Source organism: Natrix helvetica (assembly GCF_964273705.1).
Source record: "Natrix helvetica genome assembly, chromosome: 16".
Taxonomy (NCBI): Eukaryota; Metazoa; Chordata; class Lepidosauria; order Squamata; family Natricidae; genus Natrix; species Natrix helvetica.
Genome location: NC_138563.1, coordinates 783,340 through 796,411, shown reverse-complemented (window position 1 = coordinate 796,411; position 13,072 = coordinate 783,340). Strand labels below are relative to the sequence as shown.

At 54.1% G+C, this 13,072-nt stretch overlaps 1 protein-coding gene across 1 annotated transcript in view; it reads left to right on the top strand.

The window, feature by feature from the left end:
• Positions 1 to 10,752, top strand: part of SETDB1 (SET domain bifurcated histone lysine methyltransferase 1) — a 15,361-nt gene extending 4,609 nt beyond the window's left edge. The window contains 15 exon segments of the mRNA XM_081968047.1: positions 3 to 74; positions 569 to 759; positions 1,322 to 1,451; positions 1,795 to 1,936; positions 2,147 to 2,308; positions 2,578 to 3,180; positions 3,713 to 3,829; positions 4,468 to 4,637; positions 5,134 to 5,771; positions 6,559 to 6,584; positions 7,300 to 7,426; positions 7,599 to 7,773; positions 8,401 to 8,603; positions 9,034 to 9,122; positions 10,386 to 10,752. Of these exon segments, the coding sequence (XP_081824173.1) occupies positions 3 to 74; positions 569 to 759; positions 1,322 to 1,451; positions 1,795 to 1,936; positions 2,147 to 2,308; positions 2,578 to 3,180; positions 3,713 to 3,829; positions 4,468 to 4,637; positions 5,134 to 5,771; positions 6,559 to 6,584; positions 7,300 to 7,426; positions 7,599 to 7,773; positions 8,401 to 8,603; positions 9,034 to 9,122; positions 10,386 to 10,503 (2,963 nt within the window). The 3' untranslated portion in view covers positions 10,504 to 10,752.
• The last annotated feature ends 2,320 nt before the right edge of the window (positions 10,753 to 13,072 follow it).

The following is a 13,072-nucleotide window of genomic DNA, read 5'->3' as shown; positions in this document are numbered from 1 at the left end:
GTTCCTGATCTTCTTTGACGACGGTTACGCCTCCTACGTCATTCAGCCAGAGCTTTATCTCATCTGCAGGCCTCGTGAGTAGAACCGGCCCTCCTGCCTTCGGGTTTGAGCAGGCGAGCCGGGTTTGGGGGAGGGGCCTTCCGTTGCCTCCCTTCGGGCGTCTCTAGCATTGGTTGTTAAATGAACCACTTCCGTTGTGAACTTAGCCACGTGGTTGTTGAGTGAATCCAGCTCGTTGGCTTTGCTTGTCAGAAACAAGGGAGGTTACGACCTCCCTTGCCACGGTTCTTAAGCGGGTCGTTGCGGTTGTTGAGTTAGCCGCACGGTCATTAAGCGAACCGAGCTTCCCCTTTTGACCTTGGCTTGTCAGAAGTTCGCAAATCTGGGACGCTGCAACCGTCGTAATTATGTCTGAATTTTGATCCTGTGACCATACGGATGCTGGGAGGGCCCTAAATCACTATTTCCCCCAGTGCCGTCGTAACTTTGAACGGTCGCTGAAGGAACTCTCGTCTAGTTGAGGACTGCCTGGTGGGAATAACGGGCGTCTCGTGTCTCCTCCGCGCAGTCAAAAAATCCTGGGAGGACATTGAGGACGTCTCCTGTCGGGACTTCATTGAGGAATACGTCACCGCCTACCCCAACCGGCCGATGGTGCTCCTGAAGGGCGGCCAGCAGATCAAGACGGAGTGGGAGGGCACCTGGTGGAAGTCGCGGGTGGAGGAAGTGGACGGAAGCCTGGTCAAGATCCTCTTCCTGGTAGGAGGGGCTCAGAGCCCCCACCCATGGCATGTTCTTCCCCCCTCCCCTCTGTTGACCTCTGCTTCCAACATGGCCCAACATCCATCCTCCCCCTCTCTCTATCTTTGTCTTTCTCATTGCCTCTCTTCTCTTTCTCTCTCTGTTTATCTCTTTTGTCTCCATCTTTTTTCTCTCTCTCTGCCTTCCCTCTTTTTCTGTCTGTCTCTGTCTTGTCTCCATCTATCCACCTATTTTCCTTTCTCTCTTTCTCTGTCTCTACATCTGTCTCTCTTTCTTTCTGTCTCGCCTCCATCTGTCCATCTATTTTTCTTTCTCTTTCTCTCTCTGTTTATCTCTTTCGTCTCCATCTATCCTTTCCTCTCTGTCTTTCTCTCTGTCTCTCCTCTTCACCTATCCATCTATTTTTCTTTCTCTTTCTCTCTCTATCTATCTCTGACTCCTCTTGTCTCCATTTATCCCTTTCTCTGTCTGTCTCTCTTTCCCTGTCTCTACCTCTTTCTCTCTCTCTGACTCTCCCTCTCTTTCTCTTTCTCTCTTTCTTTCTCTCCATCTCTGCCAGGATGACAAGCGTTGTGAGTGGATCTACCGGGGCTCAACCCGCCTGGAGCCCATGTTCAGCATGAAGACGTCCACCGCTTCCACCCACGACAAGAAGCAGGGCGGGCAGATGAGGATGCGTCCCAATGTGGGTACGTCGCCCTTAAAATGACTATGGCCGAAAAACAGCCGTGTGGGGGGCTGGAGAGGGAAAGTCAGAGAGGACAAACAATACATACAGCTGGCCCTCAACTTAACAGCGACAGGCGGAGCACAATTTCCCGTGCCGTTGTAACTCTGGGCGGTCCCTAAGAGAACTGTTGTAAGTCCGGGGCGGCCTGTACTGCCTGCAGGGTAAATTTCCCGCTGAGAATCCGCCGCTAATCATGACGTGTTGTCTTGCCTGCTTCTCTTGCTCTTTCCCAATGCTTCTTCTAGTGTGATGGCGATCCAATTACTGACCTTCCCCCCCTTCATCCCTCTCCCCCCCCCCAGGGGCCGTGCGGACCAAGGGCCCCGTGGTGCAGTACATCCACGACCTGACTGGGACCAGCCCTCAGCAGCAGCTCCTGCCGGCAGAGCCCCAAGTTCTCCTCACCACCTCCCAGCCGGTGCTCTCCCTCTTTGGGGAGTCAGAGTAAGTCCCTGTTTCTTGGGGGGTCTCTTCTGGAAGGAAACCCCGAAAGGCCCAGGCTTTGGGAAGCCCCTTCCTCCCCCATTCTCCAAAGCCCCTGAAGGCAGGAGAAGCAGCAACGGGTGGAAACTAATCAACCTGGAATTCAGGGAACCGTCGTAAGCCGAGGACTGCCTGAAAAAGTCTCTCTTTTTTAAAAAAAACCTCCCTCAGCTCGGAGAGCCAATTGGCTCAAGCCAAGAAACAGCAAGTGGCGAAAAAAAGCACCTCGTTCCTACGTCCCGGATCAGTCGGATCGGGCCTGTCCCCCCCGTCCTCTCCCGTCCTGTGCGAGACGCCTCCGGTCGGCCGGACAGGAGTGACTCAACAATTCAGGTGAGCCCCTGGGGCTGGAGACCGGAAAAGGCCCCGTCCTTGAAGGCAGACGCTGTCAAACGTGGCAACTTTAAGGCTTGTGGACTTCAACTCCCAGAATTCCCCTGCTGACTCAGGAATTCTGGGAGTTGAAGTCCACAAGCCATGGTCATCCACCTCTGCTACAGGGTCTCCTGCTTGAGCAGGGGGTCAGACTGGAAGACCTCTCGGGTCCCCTCCCATACTTCTTATTCTCTCTTTCTATCTCTCTCTCTCCTCTCACCTGGCAGATTCTCTGGAGCGCAGCCCACGACGGGCGCGCTCCCGTCCTTCCACAGCATGATGGAGCGTGCCCCCAACGAGGCCTCCTACCGGGCCCCCGTGGAGAAGCTCTTCTACCTGCCCCACGTCTGCAGCTTCAAGTGCCTGAGCCGGGTGCGCCCCCTCCGCCCCGACCTGCACCGCAGCCGCAACCCACTCCTCATCCCGCTGCTCTACGACTTCCGCCGCATGACGGCCCGCCGGCGGATCAACCGGAAGACGGGTTTCCACGTCATCTACAAGACGCCCTGCGGTCTCTGCCTGCGCGGCATGAACGAGATCGAGCGCTACCTCTTTGAGACGGACTGCGACTTCCTCTTCCTGGAGATGTTCTGCCTGGATCCCTACGTGCTGGTGGACCGCAAGTTCCAGCCCTACAAGCCCTTCTACTACATCGCGGACATCACCAAGGGCCAGGAGGACGTGCCCCTCTCCTGCGTCAACGAGATCGACAGCACCCCGCCGCCCCAGGTGGCCTACAGCAAGGAGCGGATCCCGGGGAAGGGGGTCTTCATCAACACCGGCTGGGAGTACCTGGTGGGCTGCGACTGCGAGGATGGGTGCAGGGACAAGTGAGTGTTGTCCCCCCGGCCCCCTCCCCAATCCGTCCCCAGTCTTCTAAGCATGATGTTCGCACAACCAGCTCCTTGGTTCCTCTCGAGAAGAACCAGGCTGCCAATGCAGGCGTGGGGGATTTAGCCGCTTCGCTGCAAAGCCCAAAACGTGGGTGGGGGCTCAGAGGGAACCCAAGGGGTCTCCAAAGGGTGTCAAACAAGAGGAAATCCAGGCACTTCAAAATAAACATAAGTTATGCAGTATTGTGAGCAGAAGAGCTCTGTACAAGAATCCAAACTACTAACAGTCAAAGCAATTTAGCGGCGGATAAGGAATTCAAGGCGGGTTGCACTTTGATCCCTTGTGGGTGCGAAGGGACTCTAAACTCATGACGTGCTTGAGCCCCCTCTCCCTTGGGCTCAGCCTCCTCGTTTTCTACAAAGGGGTCCAAATCAAGCCAGATCCAGTCCCCGGGGGGATCCGGTTTGTTCCCGCCATATTTTATCCGCCAGGAATCTACAGCGGTGCCCCCGTTTGTATCTCCCGCAGGTCAAAATGCGCCTGTCATAAGCTGACGGTCCAGGCCACAGCCTGCACTCCCGGCGGGCAGATCAACTACAATTCCGGCTACCAACACAAGCGGCTGGAGGAGTGTCTCCCCACGGGGTGAGTGGGGATTTTCAGGGGAGGGGGAGGCCCCAGAGGTGAGGGCAGAGCCAGGATCCACCCAAACCCTCAACTCCTCAATTTCCAGCTGAGCTAAATGAATGTTTTCCGCGCCGTGTGCTCATTCCCATCTATGGGGAGTCCTCAACTTATGACCAGCCCCTTAATGGCCGAATCTACAACAGCCCCGCCCCCACAAAAAGCTACTCATGATCCCACTCTGAAATTCAAACGGCCAGGCGTTTTTTTGTAGGGTGGTTTAATTCCACTTTTCGGCAAAAGCCACGGGTTCACTTCACCACCGCAGATCCGTTTCCTGACCATGATGATTCGCTTAACGACCGACCATCTTTTTTTTTTTTTTTAAGATTTTAAAATACGGACAGCCTTACCTTTCATCATTGCAACCCTAATGGGCCGTCTCCAGGACGGTCATAAGTCGAAAACCAGCCGGGTTTAGAAAGCTTTGCTTTCTGTTGCATGAAAAACGGTGTCACTCCCCTCCACCCCGACTCCCACCCCCGGCTAGGGGCACGATCATCGTGTGGCACATGGTTTCTGATGTCCTCACCACTTCTCGAAGGTGAATAACGCATGTCTCTCCTCCCCCCCCCCCAAACAACCTGCTCTTCCCCCAGAGTTTACGAGTGCAACAAATGCTGCAAGTGTAATGTGAACATGTGCACCAACCGCCTGGTCCAGCACGGCCTGCAAGTCCGGCTGCAGCTCTTCAAGACCCAGAACAAAGGTTGGGGCATCCGTTGCCTGGACGACATCGCCAAGGGCTCCTTCGTCTGCATCTACGCCGGTAAGGCAGCCGCCTCGGGCTGTGGCTCCACAGGGGAAGCTCTCTGACGTTCTCAGGCCAGTGAAGGGCAGGTGGGTTTTGGTGTCCTGACCACTTCTCAAATGTGGATAATTCAGCTCCCCGTTGATCACTCTTTTCAGTGCTTTTGTAACTTCAAACGGTCACTAAGCAGGAGTTTTGTAAGTCGAGGACTACCTGTGAAACCAGGGGTGGGGAACTACGGCCCTTTTATAAGTCGTGGACTCCAACTCCCAGAATTCCTCCGCCCGAATTCTGGGAGTTGGAGTCCTCAAATCTCAAAGTCACCCAGTTTGGAGACCAAAGATGGCTGGCGGGGGAATTCTGGGAGTTGAAGTCCACCAGTCCTTAAAAGGGTCACAGTCCCCCACCTCCGCTGTAAAACAACGGGATATCTCTGCGAATCACAAGTTTCTAGTCCTCGTGGCTGGCGAAACCCGGGAGAACGCTCTCCGAGCCCCCTTCTCTCCTCTGGCAGGGAAGATCCTGACGGACGACTTTGCCGACAAGGAGGGCCTGGAGATGGGCGACGAGTACTTTGCCAACCTGGACCACATCGAGAGCGTGGAGAACTCGAAGGAGGGCTACGAGAGCGAAGCCAAGTGCTCCTCGGACAGCAGCGGCGTCAACCTGAAGGACGAGGACGACGACAACTCCGGCACGGAGGAGGCCGAGGAGTCTAACGAGGAGAGCTCGGACGACAATTTCTGCAAAGACGAGGATTTCAGCACCAGCTCGGTCTGGCGCAGCTACGCCACTCGCCGTCAGACGAGGGGCCAGCGGGAGAACGGCCTGTCCGAGACGGCCTCCAAGGACTCCGGCCCGGCCAGGCAGGCCAGCCACGAGGAGGCCCCCGCTCCCTGCAAGCCCCCCGTCTCGGAGGAGACCTCCAAGAACAAGGTGGCCTCCTGGCTGAGCTCCAACACCGTGGCCGACGGATACCCGGACAGCGACAGCCGCTCGTCCTTCCGGATGCAGGAGGCGGCGGCCGAGGGGAAGCCCCCCGTGAAGGCGGAACCCGGGGAGGGTGAGAAGAGTCGGGGGCCCGGCCTCCCCCCCACCAAGGATGAGCCCAGCCCGGAGGGGGGGGAGGTGAAGGTGGTGAAGAAGAAAGAGGTACGGTCTCTGCGCAGAAGAGCGGTTTGGGTGGGGGGAAGCCCGGAGGACCCCTCCCGAAACAGGCTATTGAATTCCTGTCCTGCTTACACAGTCCTGGGGTGGGGGCTTCTTTTTTTTAAATGCCCACCTGCTGGGCTGGGAGGGGAAAACACCCACCTGTCCAGAGCGGATTGGACAGTGAGTGACATGGGTCAAACCACGATCGTGCAGAATGTCAGAAGGGGGGACAGTCTGGGCCAGAGAAGCTCCGCAGAATCGCCTTATAGGGAGGAAGCGAGGAAAGGAAAGAGAGGAAAAGGAAGGGAGGAAAAATGAGAAAAGGAGAGGGAGAAAGGAAAGGAAAGAAGATAGGAAGGAAGGAGAGGGGAAGGAGGAAAGGAAAGGTAATGTGAGGGAGGGAGAAAAGAAAAGGAGGGAAGGAAGAGAGGGAGAGAAAGGAAGAGAAAGGAAGAGAAGGAGAGGAGGGAGAAAGGAAAGGAAAAATTGGGAGGAGGGAAGGAGGAAAAGGAAAGGAAGGGAAGGGGAGAGAGAGAAAAAGAAAGAGAGAGAAAGAGGAACTGGGGGCCAATCTCTCTGCAGCAGAATCCAGGGGAATTTGGGGGGCTGGGAGGGCCATGAGGAAGCAGGGGGGGGGGCTCCCTCAGCAGGGCACCCAAGCTGCCCCCAACCCCTCTTGCCAGTGCTGATCTGTGGGGGGGAGTCTTGCCAGGGCTGCCCTTCACCCTCCAGGGTGGGAAACTTTGGTGGTCCGGAAGCGAAGGAGAATTTTCTCTTTTTCCCACAGGAGCCGGAGGATCCAAGCAAAGCAGCGTAAGACCTTTCGGCCGATTCCTCAGACCGCCTTTAATCCCCGGGAAGAAAAGACCCTTCCCTGGGCTCAAGGCCAATTCCCACAGCAGGGAAGGAGACCCCGTGATTTCTTCCCCCAGCTGAGCTGTTTCCCCAGCCCCCGCAAGCAGAAATGGAGTCCATTCTCAAGGGGAAGAGAATGGACCACTGTGATCTTCTTTGCTGCCGGAGAGGAGGGCTGGATTCCTGGAAGCCCCCTCCCCCCCTAAAATCTATTTCTCCTTCCAGATGCTGCCCCTTGGGGGGGGTCTCTCACACCTCAATTCATTCTCCCCCCCCCCCCCAAATAAGACCGCTTTTTCTGTAGTTTCGGGAAAGGGCTGCAGAAAGACTTTTGTGGAATGCGCTTCTCGGCATTCCCCCCCCTCCAGTTTAGTTTAGTTTTAGTTTTAGTTTATTAAATTTATAAACCGCCCCCTCTCCCTGAAGGGACTCAGGGCGGTGTACAGACAATAAATATATACTAGACAACAAAACAAAGCACAAAGCCACAGACAAAACAACTTTAGCACACAGTCTGTTCAGTACCATAAACTAACTAATAATTAAAACCAATTTAAAAAAATTAAAATACCCCAAAATTTAAAAATTTAAAATGCCATCCAGGTCCGGGGAAGGGGTCCCAAAGCCCTTTAAGGGTTCACCCCCTGGCTTCTCTCTGCCCCCCCTTCCTCAGGCCCAGCCAGCCGACCAGGGTTTACGGCTACAACCCCAACCCACCCATCCCGGAAGGCGCCCGGAGGCCTCCCAGCAAGACGACCTCCCATCAGAGTCGGAGGCAATCGGAAGGCCAGAATCCGGACGTAAGTCAGGGGGGCTTTTCCTGCAGGCAAATCCTCTACTGGCATGCTTTCAGGGCAGGAAAACCGGCCCAGGGGAGGGGGGTTTCGGTCGAGGGTTCAAGAGGGGGCTCTGGATTTGAACTCTGGCCGGTGAAGGGAAACTCCGTTGGGAGCGTCACGGTTTCTCCTGCAGCAGGACGTCCTGATGCTGTCCAGCAGCACCGACAGCGACGGAGACAACGTCCGGCCGGCCGCGGAGCCCATCCAGGTCAACCACACCAACGACAGCGACGACATCCAGACCATCTCGTCCGGCTCGGAGGAAGAAACGGCCGCCGACCAGAAGAAGAACGCCTCTTCCAGGCATGGTGAGGCCCTGGGATAGACTGCTCCTGGATCCGGAGGTTCCCTTTAGGCTAGGAGGCACCACTCGCGGCTGGTCCTTGACTTAAAACGGCCCCAAGTAGCCACCGCTGAGCGAGACGTCCACGCGGCGACTTTCGCCTGCCCCGTTTTGAGGCCTTTTCCCCACCGGCGTGGCGCTTGAGCGAATCCCTGCGGTCGTTGAGTTAGCCCCACGGCTTCCCCCGTTGGCTTCGCTTGGCAGGAGGTCGCCGAAGGGGAACCGTCGTAAATGTGAGCCGCTTTGCCAAGCGTCCGAATTTTGATCACACGGACCCCGGGACATTGAAGCCGTCCTAAGTGCAAGCCAATTGAAGGGCTGTTTCAGATGTGCGACCGCAGGGATGCTGCAACAGTCATAAGTGCGAAAATCGCCCCCAAGTCCCCTTTTTCCCCAATGCTGTTATAACTTCCAGCAGTCACTAAACAAACCGTTGAGGACAGCCTACATCCTGTACTGGCTGCTGCTGGATCCTGATTTCACCTCTGCTTTGGAGCGTAGAATGAGAGAGTTGGAAGGGGCCTTGGAGCTCATCTAGCCTGACCCCACTCGGGCAGGAGAGTTTTGGATGGAGCCCCCTTTCTCCTTGCAGGAGCTGTGAAGAGGCAGGTGGCCGTGAAATCCACCCGGGGATTCGCCTTGAAGTCCACACATGGCATTGCCATCAAGTCGACCAACCTGGCTTCGGGGGAGAACGTGGCCATCCGGAGGAACACGCGCCAGTTTTACGACGGGGAAGAGTCCTGCTATATCATCGACGCTAAGCTGGAGGGGAACCTGGGACGCTACCTCAACGTAAGTGCCCGGGGGAGATCCAGGGGGTCTTTCTTCCTGGATTGGCTCCCCTCCCCTTTCCGCATCGCTCCTGGTCCATCCCTAGAAGACTGTCTCCTCTCCACCCGGGGCAGACCTTTCCCCCCTGCTCCCCAGCAAAATATCTATGGGGATTCTCAAGTCATTCCACGATCCTAGTTGTCCCAAAAGGGCGACTGGACTTTCTGGTGGTTGTTTTTTTTTCCTTTTCTTTGAAGAGGTTTCGCTTCTCATCTGAGAAGCTTCTTCAGGTTCTGACTGCATGACGGCGTGAGAGTTGAAGAAGCTTCTCGGATGAGAAGCGAAACCTCTTCAAAGGAAAAAACAAAGAACCAGAGAAAGTCCAGTTAGTTTCCTCTTGAAAAGCCGAGATGCTCAAGGTGGTCCTTCCCCTCAATCTCCCCTTCCCCAGCATAGCTGCAGCCCCAACCTCTTCGTCCAGAACGTCTTCGTGGACACGCACGACCTCCGCTTTCCCTGGGTGGCCTTCTTCGCAAGCAAGTAAGCATGTTCTTCCCCTACCCCCCCCCCCCCTGAAAGAATTGGGGTTCCCCTCCTTTCCAGACGGGGTTTAAGACCCTCGTCCAAAGGGATGGTTCCTCTGGGAACTCTTGAAAATTGTAGTTACACACACACACACACACGTGGCTTCTCTCTGCAATGTCTACAAAGCGTTTGCAAATTCCCTGCCAGCTTGGAGGGGAAAAGGCAGAGGAGGGAGCAAATTGTGGCGTGAAATGTGCCAACTTTAACAAGTATTAGATCCAATTTTGGTCCCCACACTGTAAAAAAGAGGTTGAGACTCTAGAAAGAGTGCAGAGAAGAGGATGATGAGGCCAAAACATACAATGAACAGTTGCAGGAACTGGGCCTGGCTGGTCTGGGGAAGAGAAGGACCAGGGGAGACAGGATAGTAGTCTTCCAATATTGGAGGGGCTGCCAAAGAGAGAAGAGGGTCAAGCTATTTTCCAAGGTCAGACAAGGAATAATGGATGAAACTGACCAAGGAGAGATTCAACCTAGAAATAAAGAGAAATTTTCCGACAGTGAGTGCCATCAACCCATGGAACAGCAGTTGTGGGAGCTTCATCGCTGGAGGCTTTCCAAAAGAGATTGGACTACTGTTTGTGAGAAGTGGTGTAAGATCTCCTGCTTGGGCGGGGGGGTTGGACTAGATGACCTACAAGGTCCCTTCCGACTCTGTTATTGTGTTACGTTGAGACTTTGGAAAGAATGCAAAGAACACCACAAAGAGCTGAAACATAGGAAGAACAATTGCAGGAACTGGGCACGGCTCGTCTAGGGAAGAGAAGGACAGGAGAGCATCTTCCAGTATTGGAGGGGCTGCCCCAAAGAAGAGGAAGTCAAGCTATTCTCCAAAGCCCCTGAAGGCCAGACAAGGAAGAATGGATGGAAACTGACCAAGGAGAGATTCCACCTGGGAATAAGGAGGAATTTCCTGACAGGGAGAACCATCAACCCATGGAACAGAAGTTGCCTTCGGAGGTTGTGGGAGCTTCATCCCTGGAGGCTTTCAAGAAGAGACTGGACTGCCCTCAGTCAGAAATGGTGTATTAGGGTCTCCTGCTTGGGCCCTGGAGGTTGGACTAGGTGACCTCCAAGGTCCCTTCCGACTTGTGTTAATCTGTATCTTAAGCCCCTGCCTTCTTCTTTCTCTACCAGTTTTTACAGGCCCAGAAGTTTTGAAAAACCTTGACGAAAAGGTTGCTTAAAATAAAATAAATTCCCCTCTTCCCTCCGCAGGAGAATCCGGGCAGGGACGGAGCTCACCTGGGATTACAACTACGAAGTAGGAAGTGTCGAAGGAAAGAAACTCTTGTGTTGTTGCGGTGCCATCGAATGCCGAGGTCGCTTGTTGTAAAAAGTTGCCTTCGTTCCCCAAGCGGGGAAGGGGCCCCTCTTTTCAAAAAAGATACCCAGCCCTCTGGTGAAAGGGAGGCTCACCCCTCCACTTCCCCCCCCCTCTTTCCGTGGCTCACGTCTCTCCACGCGTGTGTCATGTGGAGCCCCGCGTGTTAAAAGTCTGTGTGTTGGAAGTGTTTCTCCTCTTACCCCACCCCAAGTTGGATGTTGTAAAGCAATAAAGAATATCCAGTCTTCACTAAAATAAGAGGACTTTTGTGTCTGTTTGCCGCATAGATACAGGGAGGATCGTTCCATTTAGTCCTCCCCGGTGCCTTAGAAGGCAAGAGACATTTATTTAAGAGAAAAACAGCAGGGAAAGAGCTGCGGTGGCTCAGTGGTCAGAGTGCAGTACTGCAGGGCTACTTCTGCTGACTGCCGGCTGCGAGCAGTTCGGCAGTTCGAATCTCACCAGGCTCAAGGTCGACTCAGCCTTCCGTCCTTCCGAGGTGGGTCAAAGGAGGACCCAGATTGTTGGGGGGCAAGAGGCTGACTCTGTAAACCGCTTAGAGAGGGCTGTAGAAGCTCTGCGAAAGCGGTACGTAAGTCTATTGCTATTTTTAAAAAACCCACTTTGAAACCGAACGGAAAAATTCGAATCCAAGATGGGCGGCACATAAATTTAATTAATAAATAAAAAAAAATGGCAACCCCTCTCATTTTTTTCCCCCAAACCTCCTCCAGGAATAACAAAAATCTACCCCCGAGGTGATTTTTTTTTAAAAGAAGTTTATTAGTTTAATTGAAGTCTTAATAGAATTAAACTTTCTTTTTAAAAAAAACACGTATTTTGGTCTGAAGATAACGAGTGGTCCTTTTGTACCCCCTCCTCCCTCCCACCCACCCTAAATTAACCCCCCCCCCAAAAAATACTGCCGTTTTCAGCTGATTGGCTGAGCCAGGATTCCCCTCTGTCCATTCCAAGACCCCCCCCCCCTCCCCCCTATCATTTCCTTTTCGAGTTTATTTGTTTTCCCATTGGGATAGAATTGAAAAGCCTACTACCTAATAAATTAAACATTAATTAAGATCTCCGGAGTTCGTGGTACCTTTGAAGAGTGAGGATGGGGAGAAAAGAAGGGAAAGGAGGAGGAGATGGGTGGGTGGGTTTCGCATCTGGGGAGACCCAACAAAACGACCGCTGAGGGTAGCAGGGTGAAAAAAAAATCAACATTTTGAAGAAAGAAATTGAAACAATCCCTCTCCCCCACCAAACTGGCTTTTAACACCCAAGGCTGTGGTTGACCTATTGAATTTAGCTAACCTCCCCTCCAGAAACCCACCCCCCAAGAGCGGGGATAGGCGTACCTGCTCTCCACCTTTCTATCCAGCTTTTCAGACCCCTCCCCACCCCCCACCCCCTGCATTTTTTAAGGCAGTGGCTTTTCCAGCACTTCTGCTCTTGGCAACTACAAAAACCATGTGCAAGAGTGATCTCGGGGACAGGGACTCCCTCGCCTGAACCCCGCTTTAAGTTTGGTGCAGCTAACAAAGCTAGATATTCTCACCCATCCACCCACCCACCCCCTAAGAGGGGGAAAACATGGCTTGTACGATATAAAGTGGACATTGGCAGAGAAGGAAAATTAAGGCCGGAGTGAATTTGTCTCCCCTTCTCACCCCAAATGTGTGACCCAAACATGAATTTCTACTTCGGCTCGAAACACCAAACCCACCTCCCCAAACTTTGCAGCATCCACGGGACAGAAAAATCATCCCCCCCCCCAAAAAAAGGACAAAGGTGCGCAAGGCAGGGGGGGAAAAGAGCCGAAAATCCATTTTTTCACCCACCCTTCCCAAAAAATATCCAGGCTCCTCGTGAAAAACTAGACGGGCGCAGATTCTCAGCCGACGGTCGCTTCGCTCCAGCCGAGGCGAAGAAATCCCCATTTTTCTGACCCGCCGGCCCTTTGGCACAGAGAGGAAACCTCCATGAGGACTGGCAACTTAAGATGAACTTTCCACTTTGGGCACATTCTGACGGGTGCAAGTCTGGCCGCGGCAGGCATCACCACGATGGGGAGATTTTTCCCCCCCCCTTCCTGCCTTTCTTTCGTGATCAGTTTTTATTTGGGGGTTCAGGAGGGAGGGAGGGGAAACGGGGAACAATGAGAGGGAAGGACCGAGTTCATCTTGGTTTCCCCGATGGGATTTTAAGGCAGTTTGGTGAAGGTGGAGGGGGGAGCAAGTGGGGGGAGGAAGAGGGGGGGGTCTCGTGGGGGACGCCTTCCGAGGGGGAACAATTCCTTCCAAGCCAGATTAGCAGGCGGTAGGACCACGGCGCCCTCCACCCCAAAAGTGACGGGGGGGGGAGGGAAATGGGGCGAACCATTCTGGATAATCGTAACCAGAGGGACCCCGTGCCCGAATTTAAGCCGTCTTTCCTCCAATTTTTGGCTTGGCCACTAAACGAAAACACCCTCCAGTCTCGGATGAGGCCTCACTGCAGACTCAGGATGAGCTGGGGGCCAGAGAGAGAGAGAGAGAGAGAGAGAGAGAGAGAGAGAGAGAGAGAGAGAGAGAGAGAG